The 24879-nt window shown below is 40.5% G+C and overlaps 2 protein-coding genes across 2 annotated transcripts in view; one reads left to right on the top strand and one right to left on the bottom strand.

The window, feature by feature from the left end:
• The window catches only part of neur (E3 ubiquitin-protein ligase neur), a 65087-nt gene extending 49134 nt beyond the window's left edge, over positions 1-15953 (bottom strand). Inside the window, exon 1 of the mRNA XM_034982206.2 lies at positions 15477-15953. Within this exon, the coding sequence (XP_034838097.1) occupies positions 15477-15504 (28 nt within the window). The 5' untranslated portion in view covers positions 15505-15953. The remainder of the gene's footprint in view (positions 1-15476) is intronic.
• A 740-nt stretch (positions 15954-16693) lies between these two features.
• Positions 16694-24731, top strand: LOC117994041 (uncharacterized protein PF3D7_1225600-like). Its single transcript, XM_069507446.1, has 8 exons — positions 16694-16918; positions 17810-17977; positions 18192-18291; positions 18679-18801; positions 19718-19813; positions 20236-20356; positions 20749-22887; positions 24521-24731. The coding sequence occupies exons 1-8, from the start codon at positions 16779-16781 to the stop codon at positions 24613-24615; spliced, it is 2982 nt and encodes a 993-aa protein (XP_069363547.1). The 5' UTR covers positions 16694-16778; the 3' UTR covers positions 24616-24731.
• Positions 24732-24879: the final 148 nt, after the last annotated feature.

Raw genomic sequence — 24879 nt, 5'->3', positions numbered from 1 at the left:
CTGTTTAGGGTTCCTTTGTGGAATTGTTTCTTTGTTTAGAAAGGTGGAAAGATGTATATTTAATTTCCGAGTCTAGGATAGCTAAGTTAGTGTAAGTGACAAGTCCAAGGTTCAATTTGCAGTAGTAATTTATCAAACATGTACAAAATATATCCATAATTCTGTAAAAATTCCCGTGGGTAATGAGCGGGAATTTTTACTGAAACTAAGTAAGTGACTTTTGGTTACATTATATAGATGTAATTTCTGCCAAATATACTTACCTACCATAATGATAGTTTAAAAAATTACACAAGATCATTTTCTCAATTTCAACGCTTTTTTGAGTTAGGTCACTTTTGCCCTGCTGGCCTGATTAGCATGGAAATGTTAAAAAAATACCCTTTAGCTTTAGCCCTTGACTGCCATCTCACGTGGTGGTAAGTGACGATGCAGTCTAAGGTGGAAGGGGGATAGGGTGGAAGGTTTCGGGGTGCAATCCTGGGCAAGCACTTTCACTTCGGTGAAATTAGGTGATTGAGATCACCAGTCTCATTTTTTTTGTTGACTTTTTAGATTTGATTTTTTAAGAAGTCCCTAGATATCTTGATTTGATTTTCCAAAGTTTTTGAGTTATTTTAGTGAATTTCAAAACGAAAAAAGAAGCAACATTAACCCACTTTGTAAAACAAAGGGTGCAAACAACATGAGTGCAAATGTCCACGAAGCTCGTAAGTCTCGCCGACTGCGCAGGCGCAGTAAGCCACGACCTCTGGTGCAGCGGTGCTCGGCTCAGGGTTCGAATCCCGGCAGGCCATCGTCATCATCAACCCATCGCTGGCTCATTACTGAGCACGGGTCTCCAGTCTCCACTCCAAATGAAAAGGGTTTAATGTTAGTACTCCACACTATCCATACTCTATACTAATACATATTATAAATGCGAAAGTGTGTCTGTCTGTCAGCTATCTGTTTATCTGTCTGTCTGTCTGCTAGCTTTTCACACAAATTTGGTACAGAGATAGCTTTTTTTAACACAATAAATCAACGCGGACGAAGTCGCGGCCATCATCATCATCATCATCTAGGGGACGAATTTTTATTGGAATTGCTAGTAGATTAATTAAGAAATTAAATAGAATTTTTAGAATTTTCATAATAGGTACTTAGTACCTACTAATTGCAAAATGAAGGAGAAATGTCAATTGTATCATGTCCGTCTGTCCGTAGCGGACCTTCTAGTGACACTAATTAACTAATTTAACCAATTAGTCGATTAGTTAATGTGGCGCTGGGAGCAGGGTGACGACTTCCTCTGCGCTGCAGATGGCAGAGGTCAAGGGGCGGTGACTCCAGTTGGGTCTTGGATTCTTACAACACCTAGGTTTGATTGTACCAAAGTTTAGAAAACTGGAAAAAACCGGTCAAGTACTTCGGCGGGGAGGGGCGATGCACGCACAACAGACGGAAACGTTGAAGTGCGGAAACCAGCCCATAGTGAAGAAGAAGAAGAACCGGTCAAGTGCGAGTCGGACTCGCACACGAAGGGTTCCGTACCACCGCACAACATATTTTAACATTTTTATATGCAACACTACAAGTTAATAACATCTTTGTGTGAATAATTTTAAACACATATCAAAAATTGCGGACCGGCCGGAATCGAACCCGCGTCTCCTGGGATCGCGCCCTACGCTGTGACTAGTTTGCTTCTCAATTAACTTTTTTATTATATTCATACAAGAGAACGCTTGCTCGCAAGGATATGTTGATTTAAGGTTAAATTGCACGATTTAAGGGTTTTTGTAGTAAAAATAATGAATTAGGAACTGGAGAGCCGCAACTCTACAACGAGAGAGCCGCAACTCTACAACGAGAGAGCCGCAACTCTACAACGAGAGAGCCGCAACTCTACAAGTTGCCGACCACTTCCACTTCCGACAGTGTGGCCGCACCATGACAGTACATTAGACTAGAGAGCACATCAGTACGACGTGTAACATCTGCTGTCATCCGTTACAGCACGGGGCACGTGGATAGGATAGGATCACTCGTGTTCATCTGTCAACTGCCCCTGCCCATCGAGACCGCCGCGGCCGATACCATCCGGCAGATTGAGGACTGGGGCCGTCGCAACCGGCTCGCATTCGCTCCCAGCAAGTCGCAAACTATGACGCTAAAGGGCAAGCTCAGGAAGCGGCCCCCAGTAATCAAGCTCGGTGGTAGCTCGATCAGGCACGTGACGGAGGCGGTCGCGCAGCATGCCTTGTCGATCGGGGAGATGTCTGGGGCATCCGTTATCCTGCGCTGCGCCCTGTACCGTGGAACATTCGTAGCGACGATAACGTATGCTGCAGCGTGCTGGGCGGGGAGGGCGGCGCTTCACGTCGTGCGGTCGACGCTCATCAAGGCGCAGAGGTCTTCCCTCATCTTACTCACGTCAGCGTATCGCTCGCGGGTGTGTTGCCGGCCGAGAATCGAACAGGTGGAGGTGGAGGCAGACGCAAGCGGGATATCGGGTCGGACGTGACTGCGATGTGGCAGCAGCCACCTGGGTCGCGCCGGACTACGAGACCTCACCGATCCTCATCGGACACGGCTGTTTCCGGGCGCGCCTGCATAGGATGACGTTGTGCGAGAGCGGCCTTGGCGACGAGGATAGGCACCATGTGCTGTGGGAGTGTCCCCTCTATGAGGACTTGCGAGTGACGATGTTGGATGGGATCGTACGCGGGGAAGCGGGGCCGGTCTTCTACACGGACCTCGTCTCATCGGCGGGGAACTACAACCGGCTACGGGAATTCGCGCACCATTGGCATAAGAGGCGAAGCAGCTCGGAGCGTGCAGGTGCCAGGTCGGCACCACGGAGGAGCAGCAGCGGAGATCACAGCTGTGTTAGTGACGTCTAGCCCCCAAGGGGGGAGAGTGAGCATAAGGGACAAGGAAGAGACAAAAAATAATTTGTAGGGAGTCAAGAAGGCGCCCCGGGAAATGCCAAGAGCAAGTACCGAATGGGCGCCCTCCCGCGATTCGGCCCATATAACCGAGAGGTTGGTGGGGCCGTGGGAGGTGGAGGGTTGCCCCTGCCCATCATTAGTCGTACCTACCCTATAGGTTTTCTTGAGAGACAAATAACGAAGTGATCCTATAAGAGTTCCTTTTTAGGGTTCCGTACCTCAAAAGGAAAAACCGAACCCTTATAGGAACACTTTGTTGTCTGTCTGTCAAGAAACCTACAGGGTACTTCCCGTTGACCTAGAATCATGAAATTTGGCAGGTAGGTAGATCTTATAGCTGACATTTGGGGAAAAATGAAAACCGTGAATTTAGGATTAGATCACACAAAAAAAATTAAATTGTGGTCATGAACTAATAATTAGTATTTTCCACTTTCGAAGTGAGTGACTATATCAAGTGGGGTATCATATGAAAGGTCTTCACCTGTACATTCTAAAAAAGATTTTTATTTATTTTTATGCATCATAGTTTTTGATCTATCGTGCCAAATGTTGAAAAAATACGACTGTAGTACGGAACCCTCATTGCGCGAGCCTGACTCGCACTTGGCCGGTTTTTCTCTGGAGATACGGAATCCTAAAAAGGTTGGATTGACGATGACAATAATGACAATGATGATGATAATAAGAAAAATTTTAGGCCAGAAATGGCAGATTATATTGATACTTACTTACCTTAAAAACATTTGCTGCCATTGTCACATACATGTATTGTAGCAAAATAAAGGATTTATGATTCATTAAAATGTGTGACCTGTAACAAGATAAGGAGCTACAGCATACCCTCAGAGCAGTAAAGGTTCGTACGCACCTGAGCGGCGCGGCGCGGCGCTTCAGCGAGCTGCACGTCGCGGCACAGAGCGTCAAAATATCATTTCTATCATTTTGTATGGCGCATATCGCACTAGAGCGGCGCTGCACAGCGCTGCACCGCGCGTTGCCGCGCGGCACGGCTGGAGAGAATATTTTGAAGCGCAGCGAAGCGACGCGCAGTGCAGTGACGCTAGTGCGACATACCCAGCGGCGCGACACGGCGCTTCGCGCTCGTACGCGAACGGGTATAAAAGTGACGCGCAAGTGACGCGAGGTGCCGCGTACTGAAGTTGTAGTGCGGTAGGCACCGTCGAGCGGCCTGAGGTGACGCGTTCTGCAGTCGGACTGAAGCGCCGCGCCGCGCCGCTCAGGTGCGTACGAACCTTAAGTAATAATATCAGCCATCAAACTCCAAACACCCGATACCAGATGCGCACGCGCCGCGCCGGAAGTGATTTGGAAAGCGGCGCCGATACACTATACACTGCTGAGGTCTGAGGTCGACGCAGGCGCGCCGCACACCACTCGCCACTCGCCACTCGCCATTAGTTATCCAAAGGGCTGGAGCCCTTTATTTTAAGGCTCGGAGTTCTTTTTAGAGCTCAGCTAACGGAAGTCTAAAAAAGGGCTCAGTCGTAAAAAAAGGCTCGAGGCCGTGTCTTTATGCCTTTATGAGCTGCATGCTGATCGCCATCTAGTTCCAATCTATGTTGAAAATTTCAAGCCTCTACCTACTCGGGAAGTTAGTTTAAAATCAATCGCATTTGTTCCAGACAGACAGACACAAACAAACATACCGACAAGAAAGCGAGTAAAAAGTGATGTGACTGTGGCGCGTGGCCCGTGTGCGCAGGCCTGTACAGTGTACGCGATACAGAAAAAATCCCACGTGCGCTTGTATTGTTGACATTTAGTGATGCGAAGATGCTGCGAACACCTTGCGCCGTGTGGGGGGCTTCGTTTCGCGAGGGGTCGCAGTTTGATTCCGTAAATAACCTCTCTAATGTTGCTAAGGGCTATGTAGTTTAGTTCTTTGACTGTCTCCTAAAGTGTAAGTCTAGTGCTAGCTTAGTACCTACCATGAGGTCCCGGGTTCGAATCTCACGTTGGAACAAGTTTTCTGACAACAAATATCCAGGATTTGGGCGGTTGTAGGACCCCGTGCCTCGAGGAGCATGTGAAGCCGCCATCGCTGATATCAGGTCGTCTCATAGCCTACGCGTCAAACGCAGGTATAATGCGTACAAAATGAGTTCTCACGCGCCATTTCGACTTTATGTGTCACCTGCCATGTCAAAAGTACGATTTTGGTTCTTATTTTAAAGGTGAACCGTACTTTTGATACCATAACAGTTGACACAGAGTTAAAATGTCGCGTGAGAACTCATTTTGTAGGGACTATAAGTCCCGCAAATTGCTATTGCGCTGGAACCATGTCTCATTATATTCGAAATGACGTCATTTGACGTATATTTAAGTAAAAATATACCATCAGCTCGAAACTTCAGTCTAGTACTGACGTCGCTAAAATGGCGGGCACGCGCATTAGCAATTTGCGGGGCTTGTATAACATTAGACGTCTGTCAGTGTAGATGAAGCCTCGGCGCGCGGCGTGGTGGTCGACCTAGTGACGTAATTAGGTACAGATTGCACAGGTCGCGAAGTGAGCACAAGCAACGTCAAGCCCCAGAGCTGGCGCCGCACTCGCAGTGGACAGCTGCGCGCCGCCACCTTGCGCGGAGCCTGCGCCATGTGCCCCAACAATACCTACCTAGCACATGTAGATTGTAGTGCTCTCATAATGGGGACCTCATAAACACCTTGGAGTTTTTAAATGGACTTTCGTACTTTCTGAATGATGTAGAGAGCTATCTATGTGCGGAGTTTCTGAATGATGGAGAGAGCTATCTATGTGCGGAGTTTCTGAATGATGGAGAGAGCTATCTATGTGCGGAGTTTCTGAATGATGGAGAGAGCTATCTATGTGCGGAGTTTCTGAATGATGGAGAGAGCTATCTATGTGCGGAGTTTCTGAATGATGGAGAGAGCTATCTATGTGCGGAGTTTCTGAATGATGGAGAGAGCTATCTATGTGCGGAGTTTCTGAATGATGGAGAGAGCTATCTATGTGCGGAGTTTCTGAATGATGGAGAGAGCTATCTATGTGCGGAGTTTCTGAATGATGGAGAGAGCTATCTATGTGCGGAGTTTCTGAATGATGGAGAGAGCTATCTATGTGCGGAGTTTCTGAATGATGGAGAGAGCTATCTATGTGCGGAGTTTCTGAATGATGGAGAGAGCTATCTATGTGCGGAGTTTCTGAATGATGGAGAGAGCTATCTATGTGCGGAGTTTCTGAATGATGGAGAGAGCTATCTATGTGCGGAGTTTCTGAATGATGGAGAGAGCTATCTATGTGCGGAGTTTCTGAATGATGGAGAGAGCTATCTATGTGCGGAGTTTCTGAATGATGGAGAGAGCTATCTATGTGCGGAGTTTCTGAATGATGGAGAGAGCTATCTATGTGCGGAGTTTCTGAATGATGGAGAGAGCTATCTATGTGCGGAGTTTCTGAATGATGGAGAGAGCTATCTATGTGCGGAGTTTCTGAATGATGGAGAGAGCTATCTATGTGCGGAGTTTCTGAATGATGGAGAGAGCTATCTATGTGCGGAGTTTCTGAATGATGGAGAGAGCTATCTATGTGCGGAGTTTCTGAATGATGGAGAGAGCTATCTATGTGCGGAGTTTCTGAATGATGGAGAGAGCTATCTATGTGCGGAGTTTCTGAATGATGGAGAGAGCTATCTATGTGCGGAGTTTCTGAATGATGGAGAGAGCTATCTATGTGCGGAGTTTCTGAATGATGGAGAGAGCTATCTATGTGCGGAGTTTCTGAATGATGGAGAGAGCTATCTATGTGCGGAGTTTCTGAATGATGGAGAGAGCTATCTATGTGCGGAGTTTCTGAATGATGGAGAGAGCTATCTATGTGCGGAGTTTCTGAATGATGGAGAGAGCTATCTATGTGCGGAGTTTCTGAATGATGGAGAGAGCTATCTATGTGCGGAGTTTCTGAATGATGGAGAGAGCTATCTATGTGCGGAGTTTCTGAATGATGGAGAGAGCTATCTATGTGCGGAGTTTCTGAATGATGGAGAGAGCTATCTATGTGCGGAGTTTCTGAATGATGGAGAGAGCTATCTATGTGCGGAGTTTCTGAATGATGGAGAGAGCTATCTATGTGCGGAGTTTCTGAATGATGGAGAGAGCTATCTATGTGCGGAGTTTCTGAATGATGGAGAGAGCTATCTATGTGCGGAGTTTCTGAATGATGGAGAGAGCTATCTATGTGCGGAGTTTCTGAATGATGGAGAGAGCTATCTATGTGCGGAGTTTCTGAATGATGGAGAGAGCTATCTATGTGCGGAGTTTCTGAATGATGGAGAGAGCTATCTATATGCGGAGTTTCTGAATGATGGAGAGAGATATCTATGTGCGGAGTTTCTGAATGATGGAGAGAGCGATCTATGTGCGGAGTTTCTGAATGATGGAGAGAGCTATCTATGTGCGGAGTTTCTGAATGATGGAGAGAGCTATCTATGTGCGGAGTTTCTGAATGATGGAGAGAGCTATCTATGTGCGGAGTTTCTGAATGATGGAGAGAGCTATCTATGTGCGGAGTTTCTGAATGATGGAGAGAGCTATCTATGTGCGGAGTTTCTGAATGATGGAGAGAGCTATCTATGTGCGGAGTTTCTGAATGATGGAGAGAGCTATCTATGTGCGGAGTTTCTGAATGATGGAGAGATCTATCTATGTGCGGAGTTTCTGAATGATGGAGAGAGCTATCTATGTGCGGAGTTTCTGAATGATGGAGAGAGCTATCTATGTGCGGAGTTTCTAAATGATGGAGAGAGCTATCTATGTGCGGAGTTTCTGAATGATGGAGAGAGCTATCTATGTGCGGAGTTTCTGAATGATGGAGAGATCTATCTATGTGCGGAGTTTCTGAATGATGGAGAGAGCTATCTATGTGCGGAGTTTCTGAATGATGGAGAGAGCTATCTATGTGCGGAGTTTCTGAATGATGGAGAGAGCTATCTATGTGCGGAGTTTCTCTAGAGGAGATCCGTAGGAGAACTAGAGTGACCGACATAGCTCAACGGTATAGGTACGAAGCTGAAGGATAGTTCGTGACAGGTCGAGATGGCAATCGAGGTATGCGGGGGGGGAACGTCCCGCACACCCGCACAGCCCCCTTTCTTATCTTGTGTTGTGGCTGAAGAGTGATGAGGCAATGGATGACATACTTAGTTCAAAAATACAAGGAACCAAAAGCTTAATTTGCTATAATCCATTGAAACAGACAAATCTGTATGACGCAACACGCAGCATGCTACATGCACCGCCCACCTGCCCCCCCCCCCCCCCCCCCCCGCCCACTGCCTGCTACACACGTAGGAAAAGCCAGCCACTTTGTGTGGTGCGGAAATTTGTTGGTTTGTCCTTCGATCACGTTGCAACGGAGCAATTATAGACATAGGTTTTTATCCAGGAAAATGAAAGAGTTCCCAAGGGATTTTTAAAACCTAAACTCACGCGCACAAAGTCGCGGGCCTCAGCTCTAGTACGTTGTACTTCACAAAGCCAAAGAAATGCATATGCTCGCCCACAAGTAGGATAGTGGTACAAAAGACATACAAAAGCACATACACAGTTCGTCGTCAGCCACGCGCCCCCTCGCGTGCCGCGTGCCGCGTGCTGCGTGCCGCGTGCCGGCACGACAGATGCGAAATGTGGTTTTTTGTAGGTAGTGTTTTTGTTGTCGGTGTCCGCGACCGACCTTGTCAGGCCGAGCGGCGGAATTTCGCCTCTCTAGTCTACCCGACTGCCTCCTAGAGCCTAGTGGTTAACACGTCTGCCTTCGATTCGGGAGGTCGCGGGCTCGATCCCGGGCATGCAACTCTTACTTTAACCAATAGGGTCTTGGACTGTAGTATAAAATGATGTGATATTTTGTATAGCGGTAGTTTATGGCGCTAGAATTCATGGTTAAAAAGAATAATTTAAAAAAATCTGGTATAAATTTTTATTTATTTTTAACATGAACGTCACGCTGTACGGAAAGTGAATAATGACGTCACAATGCATAAACGACTAATATTTTTCACACAGACAGACAACGAAGTGATCCTACAAGGGTTCCTTTTTCCTTTTGAGGTACGGAACCCTAAAAATGGATATTTAATATTTTTATGTTGTATTTATATGAATCCACCTTTCTAATTGTTTCCACTAGGAATGCGCTCGCAACTTTTTCATCTTCTTTCTAACCTTTGAGAGACAATAAAAATAGACGCGGAATCGAACCCGCGACCTTTTCGCTGTAGGCAGGTGCCGGGTGCGACAGGTGGAGAAGTAACGATAATTACTTAATTCTCCATCAGGTATAATGATCACTACAATTACTTTAGAGAGTGCTACATTTTGTAGCACCAACCAGTCACAAACGAAAATATGTTTTCTAATTCAATTTCCAATGTTTTTGTAAACGTTTTCGAGTGTTTTTTAGGGTTCCGTACCTCAATAGAAAAAACGCAACCCTTAAAGGATCACTTCGTTGTCTGTCGTCTGTCTGTCTGTCTGTCTGTCTGTCTGTCAAGAAACCTACGGGTACTTCCCGTTGACCTAGAATCATGAAATTTGGCAGGTAGGTAGGTTTTATATAGCAGACATTCGGGAAAAAGTCTGAAAAATGTGAATTTGTGGTTACATCACACAAAAAAAATTGTGGTCATGTTACTAATAATTAGTATTTTCAATTTTCGAAGTAAGATAACTATATCAAGTGGGGTATCATATGGAAGGTCACCTGTGCATTCTAAAATAGATTTTTATTTATTTTTATGCAACATAGTTTTTGAATTATCGTGCCAAATGTCGAAAAAATACGACTGCAGTACGGAAGCCTCGTCGCGCGAGCCTGACCCGCACTTGGCCGGTTTTTTTGAAAACATGTTTGTTTGGTTGGTGCCTCAAAATGGTTGACACCCACTGAGATTTTCATCTCTATCATTTGTATAGGGTTACATACGTAACAGAGAGAGAGAGCGCTGTACTAACTTCGTACCGCGGATACAGTTTAGCATTGAGCACTACATCCAAACATCACTTCCCATCAGGTGTGATTGTGGTCAAGCGTACACCTATAATGAATTTAAAAAAAAAATATAAAAAAACCAGGTTTATACAATATATATTGTATCAGATTTTTTTATTTTACGCGATTTCTGGTACTGTAGTTGAAAAAAAAGTTTCTAATTTGTCAATTTGTATAGAAAAATAAATGTTCCCATGGATCTTTGCTGCAGATCTTTGTCTATGAAATATCTTAAAGGGAAAAATATAATACGTATACATAAATGTACCTTACGGTATTGATATTAAAAATTTCTATTGGCTAAAGGGTATTGTATTCCAATTGAATTGAAGTTCAAACCTGCAGTCTTCTTGCAATTTTTTATTTTCTATCAATTTTAAATATCGAAACGAAACAAAGTATAAATTTGTATGATTATTTTTCCGACCCAAATGTCGACCAATAGAATTGCACCATTCGACGTCACGTGGTACAACCTACATGGTATTATACTGATAATTTTTTGAAAATTTTCTCTGGTAGTTGAAGTCCACACGTCAAACTGACAGGTTGAATTCAATTGTGAAAATTGGAGATTTTGGCCGACATTTGGGACGGAAAAATAATCCCCCGATTGTGGTATTATAAGACGTGAAAATATGTAGAAACTCAAATAGTTTACCATTGTTACCAATTCGAAAATTTGAATTTGGAATTGTTCAAACTCTACAATTTTATATAGTCCTATCACTACTCTCTACTCAATTAATATCGAACTCTACTATTAAGAAATAAAGTTCAAACTTGATAAACAACAAACCTAGAACAGAAAAAATATTTCACGAAACCGAACAGCTGACGATCAGCTGTGGCGACTAGGTACCTGTCATTCTTTTTTTTTTTCAAAGCGCACGTGTTTTCGCGACATAAAAGCCAAGTGCGAAATGGACATCAATTTTAACAAGGAAACTGAACTCTATGATCGTAAAAATTAAGCTTATTTTTTAATGTTTTATAATTTATTCTTTGTGCAATTGAAGAATTCGGTTGCGCAAAGAGGTTTTTGTTCTCGCCGAGTCGACGCAAAATGGTAAAAGTTTTTGAAAAGTTCTTTCTATTTCGGAAATCATTTATGGTTTCGCAGTCAGCTGATTTGCTTGACAAAAGGAAATATGAATACGGTGCAGCTACACAAAGCACGATGGCAGCCGCGCGCGACGGCAACGGTGGGGCAAGGTGTAGAGTCAGCGGGTTGAGATGGCAATCGTATTTGCAACACAGGTTTTTCCTAGTGCAGAGAGTAGGAAACTCGTTTCTTGTGTCTAAATTCTAAATTTAAAAAAAATAAGAAAAAAAAAATCGGGGAATGGGGCGGGGGGACGCCCCGCACACCGCACGTCACCCGCACCGGGTTAACGCGGGGACTGTGACTGACTGCCATCTCGACCTGTCGCGTACTATAGAAGCCCTAGCGATGATAGCCTCCTAGTCGGGAGGTTGGGGGTTCGATCCATTTTCGAAGGGATGTGCGTTTTAAGTAATTAATATCACTTAGGTACTTCAGCGGTGAAGGAAAACATCGTGAGGAAACCTGCATGCCTGAGAGTTCTCCATAATGTTCTCAAATGGAATAGAATCACTACCAATATTATAAATGCGAAAGTGTGTTTGTTTGTTGGTTTGTCCTTCAACCACCTCGTCTTCTTACAAACTTCAGACCTACAAACAAACACACTTTCACATTAACAATAAGGGTACTGGACAGTGACTCAAGTAACTTTTACAAGTGCTTTTTGAATTGTCAAAATAACCAAAGGTGTGTAAATGCGTGGTGGACTGTGACCTAAACCCTTCTCATTCTGAGAGGAGACCCGTGATCAGTAGTGTGCCGGCGATGGATTGATCGACAGTCAACAGTGTACCTATTTTTGGAGTCCTTTAAAAACACTGGCTTCATTAACAATAAAAAAACGTGACTGACTGACTGACTGATCATCAACGCATAGCTCAAACTACCCGACGAATCAGGCTGGGCATGCAGATCGTTGTTAAGACGTAGACATCCGCTAAAAAGGATGATGATGATAAATTCAGCTCCTAAGGGGTTAAAATAGGAGTAAAGATTAAAGTAGAGTCGCGTGGATAAGCTAGTTTATTACAATTTCTTTGTTTATATACAACATCACAAAAGCCGAAATGTCAATCGAAATGGGTTCAGCTTTTTGTTTTCTATTTTTAACATTTCTGGTACACCAGCTGTTTATGGCGAAACTGCTTAGCAACTGAGAAAAACGAACAAAACAGGCAAAATTCTTTAATTTAAATAAACCGCGATAAATTAAACTTTAATCCATAGGAATAAGGTTGAAATTACAGTAAAATTTCTCTGAACATGTGGGAAGGTAAATTTAACTTTGTCATGATAGCGATAAGGTTGAAAATTGAGTGAACTAAAGTTTAGCTTGGTACAGCTGATTGTCAGCTGTCGCAGGTACGTACTAACAGGGTTGGGAGACCTTCGTGACGCAGTGACGACGACGCAGCCTTCGAAAAGTCTCGGGTTCAGTTTTGCTTGTAACTTTTATCTTCGGAGGAACGTGTGGCTTAGCGACACTGAATAGAAATTCAGAAATACCTAGACGTAGATTTTTGAAATCCAAATTAAACTTTCACAAGTACTTTGGAATCGGCATATGCATCTCCAGCAAGATTTCGATATATCTAAAGAAGCGCGATGTAATAAGGAAAAGGTGACTGACTAACTGATCTATCAACGCACAGCTCCAACTACTGGACGGATCGGACTGAACTTTGGCATACAGATAGCTATTATGACATAGACCATAGAGTAGGTAGGCTAAGGTGAAATAGGGGTTTGGTGTAGACCACGCGGACGAAGTCGCGAGCATAAGCTAGTTATATAATAAAAGAAATTGCAGTCCCGCGCATTGCGGGAGCCTTGAGCGAGCTGCGAATCAAATCCACGATTTTAATATCAGTTGATTGCGATGTGGAGCAACGTTGAGCCTAGTCGGTAACTAGATGGGTGACCGAATTTGGCTTTTCCAGTTATTATTACAACTGATAACGTTAAAACCTAAGAGTCGAAATCTTGTTTGTCGAGTAGTATGCAAAAGAATCTGAAAACCACCACATTATTATCTCTTTAGCCCAAAGTCCACTTTCTTTAAAAACCTAAGTGAAGGCATAAACCTAACTATTAGCTACTTAATAATAATAGTAACAATAGTAATAATAAATAATACTTTTTGTTGTTCCTGTTACTTTAATTTTTGTTGTTCCTGTTACTTTAATTTTTGTTGTTCCTGTTATTTTAATTTCTGTTGTTCCTGTTATTTTAATTTCTGTTGTTCCTGTTATTTTAATTTTTGTTGTTCCTGTTATTTTAATTTTTGTTGTTCCTGTTATTTTAATTTTTGTTGTTCCTGTTATTTTAATTTCTGTTGTTCCTGTTATTTTAATTTTTGTTGTTCCTGTTATTTTAATTTTTGTTGTTCCTGTTATTTTAATTTTTGTTGTTCCTGTTATTTTAATTTTTGTTGTTCCTGTTATTTTAATTTTTGTTGTTCCTGTTATTTTAATTTTTGTTGTTCCTGTTACTTTAATTTTTGTTGTTCCTGTTATTTTAATTTTTGTTGTTCCTGTTACTTTAATTTTTGTTGTTCCTGTTATTTTAATTTCTGTTGTTGCTGTTAAGTACTTTAATTTTTGTTTGTTGTTTCTGTTATTCTATCGTTATTTGTTTCTGTTACTTTATATTCTGTTGTTTATTTTATTTTTTGTTGTTCCTGTTAATTTAATTTCTGTTGTTGCTGTTAAGTACTTTAATTTTTGTTTGTTGTTTCTGTTATTCTATCGTTTGTTGTTTCTGTTACTTTATATTCTGTTGTTTATTTTATTTTTTGTTGTTCCTGTTAATTTAGTGTTTGTTGTTTTTTTGAAAATATGATAAGAATAAGATGATAGTAACAAATGAGAGAATAGTAACAGTCCACGTGGCAGTAGTGATAACAGCACATCAGTGGTGGAGGATCACTGGATAACCCCCTGTGATATGAGGGCATCACCTCAGGTCACAGCCAGGTTTAAATGTCAACAGGCCTAGCGCTGCATCAATGCTAGAGAACAAGGTAACTTAGTGGATCAGATGATGTTGTCCTATTCAGGAGATATTCAATTCTAGGTTTCTAGGCACACTCTTCTAACTTTTTTAGGGTTCCGTACCTCACAAGGAAAAAGGAACCCTTGTAGGATCAATTTGTTGTCTCAATGTTGTCTGTCTGTCCGTCTGTCGTGTCTGTCAAGCTATAGGGTACTTTCCGTTTACCTAGAATCATGAAATTTGGAAGGTCTTATAGCACAAGTAAAGGAAAACAATTCGAAAGCTGTGAATTTGTGGTAACATAACAAAAAAATAATGAAAATGTGTTGATGAACAAACATGAACAATACCTAGGCCCCAGGTGCAGGGGGGCCTCATATGAAAGGGCTTTACATTCTAAAAAAGATTACTATTTAATTTTATGCATAATAGTTTTAGATTTATTGTGTAAAATGTTGAAAAACTATGATTGTAGTACAGAACCCTGGGTGCATGAATCCAACTCGCACTTGGCTGGTATTTCTAATTTATAGGCTCGGCTTAGTCAGACCTGGTTGCAAGTTGCAAATGATGATGCAACCTCAGATAACTTTACAATTATGTGCAGCAAAACATGAGGAAACCTGCATGTCTGAGAGTTCTCCATAATGTTCTTGGCAGTTTGCAGTCTGCCAACATGCATTTGGCCAATGTGGTGGACTATTGCCTAAAAATCTTCATTCTGAAAGAAATCTTGTGGTCAGCAGTGGGCATGCAAATAGGTTGAAATGGACGCTAGAGCAAATTAGCACTTTGTATGTCTGTTAAGTAACTATCCCTCTGAGAACCTTAAATAATATTTATTAAATAAACAAAATGTCTAAGGCTGAGATCTATAGAGCGCACTTTGACTTTGCTCAGACGTAAGACACTGTTAAAATGAGACAGAGCTATACTGCTGGCATAAATCTGTCACGTTTTAATTGAAACTTAAGTCTAAGCAAAGTCAAAGTGTGCTCTCATTTCAACCTAAGAGTCCTTTTGAAACGTAGGATTTTAATTGATGGCTTTTGGATTTCTGTTTGTAGCTTTTACAATAAAACAATAAAATTAAATAAGTGTTATTTGTAGAAAGCTTGTTTGGCGAACTCCTGTAAACCATAAACTCTGCTGGTAGAGACAACACTAATGTGTTTGCAAAGCTAGTTCTAAATAAAATTGTATTAAGAGACATACTTTGGCAAATAAAACTATGAGTTTTAGTTAAGAATAAAACTTACTTCAGGTCCCTACTTCAAATAGCACTAGTTAGGGTCGTCCTAATGTAACAAATATAGGTTATGCAAACAAGACAAAGTGTACACATTAGAATCTTATTAGAATGCGTTGTTTATATGTTTAAAGTACAATTAGGATCACTTACCTGGCATGGCGCTGCCGGTCTGCCCCATATCGCCCGGAAACCTTACACTATCACAAAAATGTTCATAGATTCAATACACAAACCAAAATGTTGGTATGTACTTAGTTATCACAATTATACGTCTAAATTGAGTCTAACGAGCATCCGTCTACACATTACTTGCGAAATCGACCTCTGAACTTTACTCACACGCGTTTTCATTCAATATCCGCGCTCGGTTTCATGTTTTCACACAATAATTCATGATATTTGATATTTCTAGTTCGAATCTATAACTTATTCGATGAGTTATGTAAATATAAACATTGTTTCGCTATCAAAAGCAATTCGCGCGATATATTGGCAATGTACAGACAGGTACCTACTATATAAATTAAATTGGTTTTTGTTATTAATCTAAGATTTTCTAACATTTACAAAAAAATCTTACTACCAATGCCCCAAATGCCAATATGCCATTATTTCGCGATTTGACAATAGGAAATTGACAGATTCCTGTCCCATTGTTCTTTTTGAATTTTTCTAGTTCGAAAATCTAAGCGACGAAGTGAAAAATGAAAGATAAATAAATAATAATCTGATTCAAATATAAAATAAAAATTAGGTTTCTGAAATTTTGTGTTTAATTTATGATGTAAACTATTATTATTTCCTTTTTTAACCTTTTGTGCCGGATGTTTAGTTACGAGTTAAATAAAATGCATATCGATGTTGTCATATGCAAAAACTTAGGTATTAGGTATAAGTTATAACCCATCGACATAGGAGGTAATAATCCTTTTTACACGAAGTAGTACATAAAAATTCTTTGTTATAACCATCGAAATAAATGAGTATAATATAATCAGTCAGTGATTATAACTTGATAATATTATAGTTATCTTACTTCTAAAGTTGAAAACTTAGGTACCTAATATTATTTAGAATATTATAAGTGTGGCCTGGCTGGTAAGCCTAAAAGTAACTAGTTATAATTGGGCGATATTGAGAAAACTCTTTATGAAACCAGCTAAAATCAGCTTGATAAAGTAAAATCCATGGTTAAAATAAAATATTTTGTAGTTACCTACTGATTATAATCATTACTTTTACCGATTCAAAGATTCATGTATTATTCGATAAGACTGATTATTCCTTTAAACGTGACATCTGTACTTGTCAAAATTGTGGTCAAAATTGAGTGTTTTGTTTTGACAGTTGACACATCTTAAAATTTTGAATTTTTAACTGTTGTGTGTCGTGTTTGTGGATTAGTTCAGTTTAAATATTTATGAAATAAATGCTGTTTTCTTATGTTTAAACATGTCGAACAGAATTGTGAACAAAAAGCAGAAGCTACTCTCACGTAAAGAGGAACTGCTAAAGGAACTGAAGTACTATGAGACGAGAATCGAAGATGCCCGCGCTAGCGCAAATATTCCTAATTTTTATGAAGACGATAGGTAACTATATCAGTAACAGACAACTTATTAGCGACTAGCTGATGCCCGCGACTCGGCTGAGGTCGGCGTGGGTTTAGGTTTTTAAAATCCCGTGTGAACTCTTTGATTTTCCGGGATATAAAGTGGCCTATGTCACTCCCAGGTCTTTAACTATGCCAAACCTCCCTACCTATACCAAAAATCACGCCGATCCGTTGGTCCGTTGCGGCGTGGCTGAAGGACAAACCAATACTTAACGCAAAACAAACAAACACTTTCACAATTATAATATGGGTACTGAAGATTGAACTGTTTAGCTCTTACCGGCAAAGAATAACCGTACTAAAATTTGTACAAAGCTGCATCCTGGAGATGGCCATAGGTTACTTTTAAGTTTTTATTCACATTTTTTTGTTGAAAAAGTGTTCTCATGAGATTTTTAAAAACTAAATCCACACAGATAAAGTTGTGGGCATCATCTAGTATACAGCATGTTGTGAAACCTAAATCCACACAGATGAAGTTGTGGGCATCATCTAGTATACAGCATATTGTGAAACCTAAATCCACACAGATGAAGTTGTGGGCAACATGTAGTATACAGCATGTTGTGAAACCTAAATCCACACAGATGAAGTTGTGGGCATCATCTAGTATACAGCATGTTGTGTTTATAAATCACATAATGTGACAATTATTATTATTATTTTGCTTTTATTATTATTTTTATTAGCTTTTGCTGATGCGTGTATATCAGAAGTGCTTGGAGTTTTCCAATGTTTGTCCAATCTATTGTCAGAACTTGACATAACCACATCAGCTACAGCGCCCCCCTGTCAATGTCATTCAAGTGCCGAGAGAGCCTTGTCGCACGGTAGCACCTTGTATGACATGTATTTGGTACGTTTCCAGTTCAGACTCAGAGATAGAGTTCAGCATCAACACGGGCACGTCGGTGACGGAGCTGAAGCTGCAGCGGTCTGGGCTGCTGACCGGCCTGCGCGCCACGGAGGAGCTCACGGGAGTCACGGTCTTGCAGTCCGAGCTCAACATAGTCCTCAATGTTCCTGACTTTGAAGGGTCTGTAACTAAACTTACATTCTTGCTAAGAGATATCAAAATTATAATTTATTAATTTCATGTAAGACAACTTGTGCCTCTTATGCTACCGCCGGTTGATGGTTCAGAATGAAAATTCTACTGAGAAGAGCCAGCAAGAAACATCTGAACCACTAGTCTATTACCACTTTTTTCATATTTCGTTAATTTATCAGTATTTGGTTCTGTGCTGCAGGGAGGCGCCAATCACTGAGGATGGGCTGTGGCGGGAGGTGATGGCGGAATGCCGGATAGACTTGGTCACCTTCTCCATGACCTTCTACGCCCACCAGCCTGTAAGTGGTAGTTATCTATACTAATCTATACTAATATTATAAAGAGGTGATATCTGTAAGTTTGTTTGTAGGAGGTAATCTCTGGAACTACTGAACCGATTTTGAAAATTCTTTCACCAATACAAAGCTACATTATTCCTGAGTGACATCTAGGCTATATTTTATTTTCAAAAAATTAGAGAGCCCTTCGAAAATTGCAATAAAATGAAAAAAGTGGTCTCATCTGTAAGCTTCCGTGGCGTACGCAACAGGTCGAGATTCCAATCGGAGAGGGACCCGGTGCGGGCGAGCGCGGGTGACGTGCGGGGTGTGCGGGACGTTCCTTGCCTCATGCCTCGATTGCGATGTCGATCTGTCGCGAACTATACGTATGTATGTCTGTGACAGAGTCGTCAGTTCGCGCCGGTGTCGTACCGCGGCCTGAATGTGATGCCCACCAAGCTGGTGCACGAGAAGGAGCTGACTCTCTCCGTCCTGCCCACTCTCACCACCCCCAGTGACGCGGTGGAGGTGAGTAGTTATATTATATAGTCTGTTTCATTCCAGCATAACCTAAGTACCTTCAAGGCGAGAGTAAAAAAGGCATCTTCTCGGCAAGCACGCTCCTACGTACACCTCATCAAGGCTCTGCTTTTCAGACATGATTGTCGTCAAGCGCAAACCTATCTCTAAATAGGAAAATTAAAAAAAAAACCAGTCAAGTGCGAGTCAGACTCACACACAAAGGTTTTCATACCATCATACAAGAATCGTAAAACATACAATGTATTTGTATGTGTAACACTGCAAGTTAATTATGGACAACGCCATCTTGATGTGATTTAGTAAACTAATTATTTGGTTATGTCACACTAGTAGTTTTTTTGTGATGTAACCACAAATTCACGGTTTTCGGATTTATTCCTTTACTTGTGCTATAAGACCTACGTACCTACAAAATTTCATGATTTTTCATTCAACGGGACCTTATAGCTTTTCTTGACAGATACGACAAACAGACAGACAACCAATTGATCCTAGAAGCATTCCTTTTTTTCCTTTTGAGGTACGGAACCTCAATATTTATTTATTTTATTTATTTTTATTGAATGGTTTACTAGCGATTTTAACATAAAACTTACTAACTATAATAAATACATAGGTTTTTCTATCATGCACAACTATGTTAAATCTTTTAAAAGTAAACACTGCATGCAAATTCCGTACAGATATATCAGACTTACAAAGGGGATAACAATTTAAGTGAAGATTCCAAAAAGTAAACAGTAGGTAAACGTTCTATAGTAAAATGGATAAACATGTTAAAAAAACTAAATTAACTACTATAATATAATGTTACAATCTTTTTTAACGTTTATACTTAATTACTTAAATACTCTGCTGGTGTGCGTTAGTTGAAGCACATAGTATTTGGTGACGTGTACAGGTGTTGCGCAGCTACGCGCACGCGCATCGCTCGCGGCGCTCGACCCTGGCTCGGCTCGCGGAGAAGTATGCAGACTCGCTGTTCATGGAGACATTGGTACGTTAAAGACACTTTCTCTTTCTCGCTTTCTGTCTTTGTTCATTAATCTATTTCAATGTTCGAAGCCATACCTAGCTACAGGCGCTTGGAGCTCGAGGCGCACCCACTGTACGCCCACCAGTTGACAGTCACAAAAAATATTTTGACGACCTCCCTGGCGCTGTGGTAAGCGCTGCGGGCTTGTTGGTGGGAGGTCCAGAGTTCGATTCCTGGCAGGGGTTTGGAATTTCATAATTTCCAAATTTCTGGTCGGGACTGGTGGGAGGCTTCGGCTGTGGCTAGTTACCACCCTACCGGCAAAGCCGATGATTTGTGTGATGTGTGACACAATTTAAGAAATAAACGTTTTTCTTTTGTTTCTCTCCCAGGGCAGGGGGGAAACAAAGTTCACATTTTCATCCATATTAGTATATTTGCAGCCGGAAGGAGGCTACGTGCTGAAGTGCGCGAAGCTGCTGCGAGCGTCGTGGACGTTGCAGAACAAGTGGTCACAGGTTGCACCTTTCTACCACAAGCTGACCTTCGACCTTGAGTATATGGGTGTGTATTACCTTTTACTCATCATCATCAATCAATTTATTTTTAATCCAATTTATTTTGAGGTTTTCTACGAAAAATTATTTGATACCACTCAGTGAAGCAGCAATGTAGAACCAGCCAATGTGCAATGAGCTCGGTGGCTATCATTCAGTCTTAGACACTGAGCTAGCGAATCGCCCGGCCTCGGTTTTCCTCTCAGAATGAGAAGGGTTTAGCCATAGTCTAACAAACCACCATAATTTGTCTATAACCTTTTTACTGCCTAACTGAATTGACGAAATTTGGTTTATTACTTTTTATCCCAGAAAATCAAAAAATCCACGCGGACATTATCACGCAGGTATCATCTGTATGTGATAGTTGATTTTTCGTAATATTCCTTTTGTTTTCAGATGAAACCTATATCAAAACAATCATGCAAGCCCACAAACAACTCTGCGACCCAGCGCTGGACACGGACGATAGAACATTGCTTCTCGCTGAAATAATTGACACCTGCCTCGAAGCGCGCAGGCAAATAGGCCCCGACTCCGATGCTGACAGCCAAAACTCAAAAACAAATCAAAAATCTGATGTAGAGAATCAAAATTCAAAAAGACCTTCCGACCAAGAAATGGATGCCCCAATAAAGTCGTCAGAGATCATGGGCCCCCCTAAATCTTTGCCAAAGAAAAGCAAAGCCAAGGGAAAGGAAAATATAGTAGCAAACGAGAAAAAGAGAGCAAGTGATATGGATGGTGGAAACGAAGGGACAACGAAAAAAGCTAAAACTGATGCGATGATAACTAATGTTAAGGATAAAATCGATAAAAACAGTGCTAATTCTAAAAATAGTAACAAAAAATCCAGTGTTAGTGAAAATGTTAATTCAAAAATCACTTATATTGAAGAAGTTGTAGAAAATGCATATTTCTCGAAAAACGAACCCGAAAATGTTAATAAAGGTAATAAAAAAACTAAAAACTTGCCTAAAGTTGACACTGAATCTAAAAATACTGAGGTTGTCATAAACACTGATGCGGTTAAAGCAAAAGATAGTGTAACAAGTAAAGATAAGTCTTCAAGTGCTAAGTCATCCGAAAATAAAGTTGCTAGTACGAAAAACGATAAAAATAATGTTAATTTGAAACTCGCACAAAATAAAAAAGTTGCTGAAAAAGAATTAAAAACAAAAAACAAATCAAAAAAAGGAGATGCTAAAACAGATGCAAAATCATCTGAAAATAAAGTTCTTTGTGTGAAAAACGATAAAAATAATGATAATTTTAAAACCACTGATATAAAAAAAGTTGCAGAAAAAGAATTAAAAACAAAAGACGATAATTCAAAAAAAGCAAATGATAAAACAGATGCTAAATCATCTGAAAATAAAGTTATTAGTGTGAAAAACGATAAAAATAATGATAATTTGAAAACCGCACAAAATAAGAAAGTTGCTGAAAAAGTTTCTGCCAAAATGATTTCTGTTGAAAAACAATCCATCAACCCAAAAAATATAAATATTGACGAAGAAAATGCTGAAAAACTACTTTTGACTCAAAGTGTAAATCCAAATTTTAAAGCTGCTGCTACAAAAAACGTTAAAACTAAACCTATTGCAGATGACAATGAACCCAAAACAAAAAAACCTAAAATGTCAATACTAGAAACAAATAAAAAGGGGCCAACAAATTCTGAAAATATTGTCACACAACCTAAAAATAGCAATGAGACGGCCCAATCGACTAGTAAAGAAAAATTGTTACCTAAAGCAGTGGCAGAAAAGACGACCCAAAAATCTGATAAAAATGTTGCCAAACAAAATCAAAAAAATATTCAAAACCAAGTAGTAAAGACTAATTTAGTATCGACGAATAAACAGCAAAATTTTGATAATCATGTTAAACAAAATGAAAAATTTGAACCTAATCAAGATTTAAAAGTTAATACAAATAATAAGAAAGTTCAAAGCAAAGAAAATTCAACTCAATCTAAAACTAGTAACACAAAAAATGATCTAACTCAAAAACCAAGTAATACCCAAACACTATCTGAACGTTTTTCGTCTAAAAATATAATCGACTTAAAAGATAACAATAAAAAATCGGGTAAAAATCAATTAGTTAATGATAATTTACTTCAAAACGACGCAAAAACTAGTAACAATAAAGAAGTTGGGTCGAAATTACAAGAAATTGCCCAAAAATTTAATAAAAATTACTTAAAAACTAAATTAAATTCTATAGGCAACGAATTACATAAAAATGAAAATAGAGACAAAATTGTACCCAAAAATATTGAAATAAATAAAACTAATGTTCTCGAAAAAAGAAACGACATAAAAGTGGATAAAAACCTGCCAAAAACTAATTTAAATAATAAACTAACACTAATCAATCAGAAACTCAGGAAATCTCTTGGACTAAAGAAAGTTGTCACTAAAAATAACACGAAAGCTGAAACTATGGAAAATAAGCTAAAGCCCAAAATACCGCAGACAAGATTACCCATTACCAAACCTAAAATGGGGAACCCCTCGAGGATAAGTCCCAGTAAGTGCTAAGGCCCGCGCCGACACGCCGCCGCCGAGTGGAGTGGAGTGAAGTCTTTTTGATGACTGCTAGACATACTTTAAACAAAATCTGTTGAGTGTGTTTCGGTTTTAAAAAAGTTTTCTTTTTATATTCGCCCTTAATTTTTTATGGCAATTAAAAACCGGTCAGGTGCGAGTCGGACTCACACACAAAGGGTTCTGTCAGAAAATAATGTACATCGGCCTTTAGAATGACATTTCGGCTTTATAGAGTGTTGTCTCTGTCACAAGAAAACGTCATATAGATATTTATATGACGTTTTGTCGGTCTCAACGACAGAGACACGCTCTACAAAACCGCTATTGCCTTCTAAATGTCGATGTACAAACATTATTTTCTTATCCGCGAGTGCTGCTATAAATTAAATCAAGCGGACGAACTTGCGTTATCCAAAAAAACTGCTTCACTTCACTCCGTGAGTATGCATCACGCCTTACATTGAAACTGATCTTTAGGGTGAGATCTATAGAGCGCACTCTGACTTTGCTTAGACTTAAGACAAAGTTAAAATGAGACAGGGCTATGTCCCTCATATAAATCTGTCTCGTTTTAACTCAATCTTAAGTCTAAGCAAAGTCAGAGTCTAGATTTCATCCTAAGTTAAAAACCAAATCAAACTTATGAACGTCACGTAACATAAAACATACACTTCCGCGTTTCTCCGATTAGCTTTGCGCTATTATATATGTGTGTTTCATATATGTGTGTATGTCTATTACCTTCCCGGCCCATCTGCTTAACCGATTTTGCTGGGATTTGGTACAGACTACAGATATAATTTGCATCCGAGAGACACTTGGTCCATTATCCCGGAAAATCGAAGAGGTCCCACAGGATTTTAAATATCTAGATCCACGCGAATTGAGTTGCAGCGTCATCTCGTTCATTGTAATTTGTATAGGAACTCTTTCCTGTTGAGTCACAGTGTCACAGTGTTACTCACGGGGCCCGGGGGTGTGACTCAACGGGAATAACCCTTTACTGTCTATGAGTCGAAATGATAATAAAATCTGTTGAGTAGTTTGAGATAAGCTCTCTCAAACAGACAGACGGCAGACTGACTATCATCATGATTGACCAGTCCCCGTCTCACTACAGAGCATGGGTCTCCTCTCATAGTGAGAAGAGTTTTGGCCATAGTCTACCACGCTGGCAGACTTCATACATTGAAAACATTATGGTGAACTCCCAGGCTACATGCAGGTTTTCTTTTACCGTTAAGGCAAGTGATATTTAATTACTTAAAACGCACATAACTCCGAAAAGTTAGAGATGCGTGCCCGGGATCGAACCCCCGACCTCCGATCAGGAGGCGGACGTCCTAACCACTAGGCTATGACGGCTTACGCTGTATAGTATAGTTGTTGCAATTCACGAAGGCGAGTGAACTTTACATGTGGTAACGTCGTATACACGGACATTACGTCAGGTTGCGTGCATGTCGGACCAATCAGTCGCGAGCAAGCGCACGCAAACGCACACATTGAGTGTACCTTACGTATACCGATACGACTTAAACACAAGCATGAGCCACTCGCCTTCGTGAAATGCAACAACTATATTATAGTAAAACAGTTGTTGTTGTTTGTAGGAAGACATGTGTCCAAGTTATCTTCCACACAAGACAGCTCCAAGAGTTCTATCAAAAGTAATATACCAAGTGAGTATATATATTTTTCACAATAGCTTATGTCCGCGACTTCGTCCGCGTGGACTACACAAATTTCAAACCCCTATTTCACCCCCTTAGGGGTTGAATTTTCAAAAATCCTTTCTTAGCGGATGCCTACGTCATAATAGCTATCTGCATGCCAAACAGCCCGATCCGTGCAGTAGTTTGACCTGTGCGTTGATAGATCAGTCAGTCAGTCTGTCAGTCTGTCACCTTTTCCTTTTATATATTTAGATTATGGTAAAGAGTGTACTTTTTATTAAGCTATTATAGTGATC

Source organism: Maniola hyperantus, chromosome 26, assembly GCF_902806685.2.
Source record: "Maniola hyperantus chromosome 26, iAphHyp1.2, whole genome shotgun sequence".
Taxonomy (NCBI): domain Eukaryota; kingdom Metazoa; phylum Arthropoda; class Insecta; order Lepidoptera; family Nymphalidae; genus Maniola; species Maniola hyperantus.
The sequence above is the reverse complement of the archived record's forward strand: the minus strand, read 5'-3'. Positions and strand labels throughout refer to the sequence as shown.

Excerpts from the sequence above, each read along its gene's own strand:
- LOC117994041 (XM_069507446.1), top strand. The coding sequence starts at position 16,779 with ATGTCGAACAGAATTGTGAACAAAAAGCAGAAGCTACTCTCACGTAAA. Across the intron at positions 17,978-18,191 it reads AATGTTCCTGACTTTGAAGG|GGAGGCGCCAATCACTGAGG; the intron begins GTCTGTAACTAA and ends TCTGTGCTGCAG. Across the intron at positions 20,357-20,748 it reads CTTCGACCTTGAGTATATGG|ATGAAACCTATATCAAAACA; the intron begins GTGTGTATTACC and ends TTTTGTTTTCAG.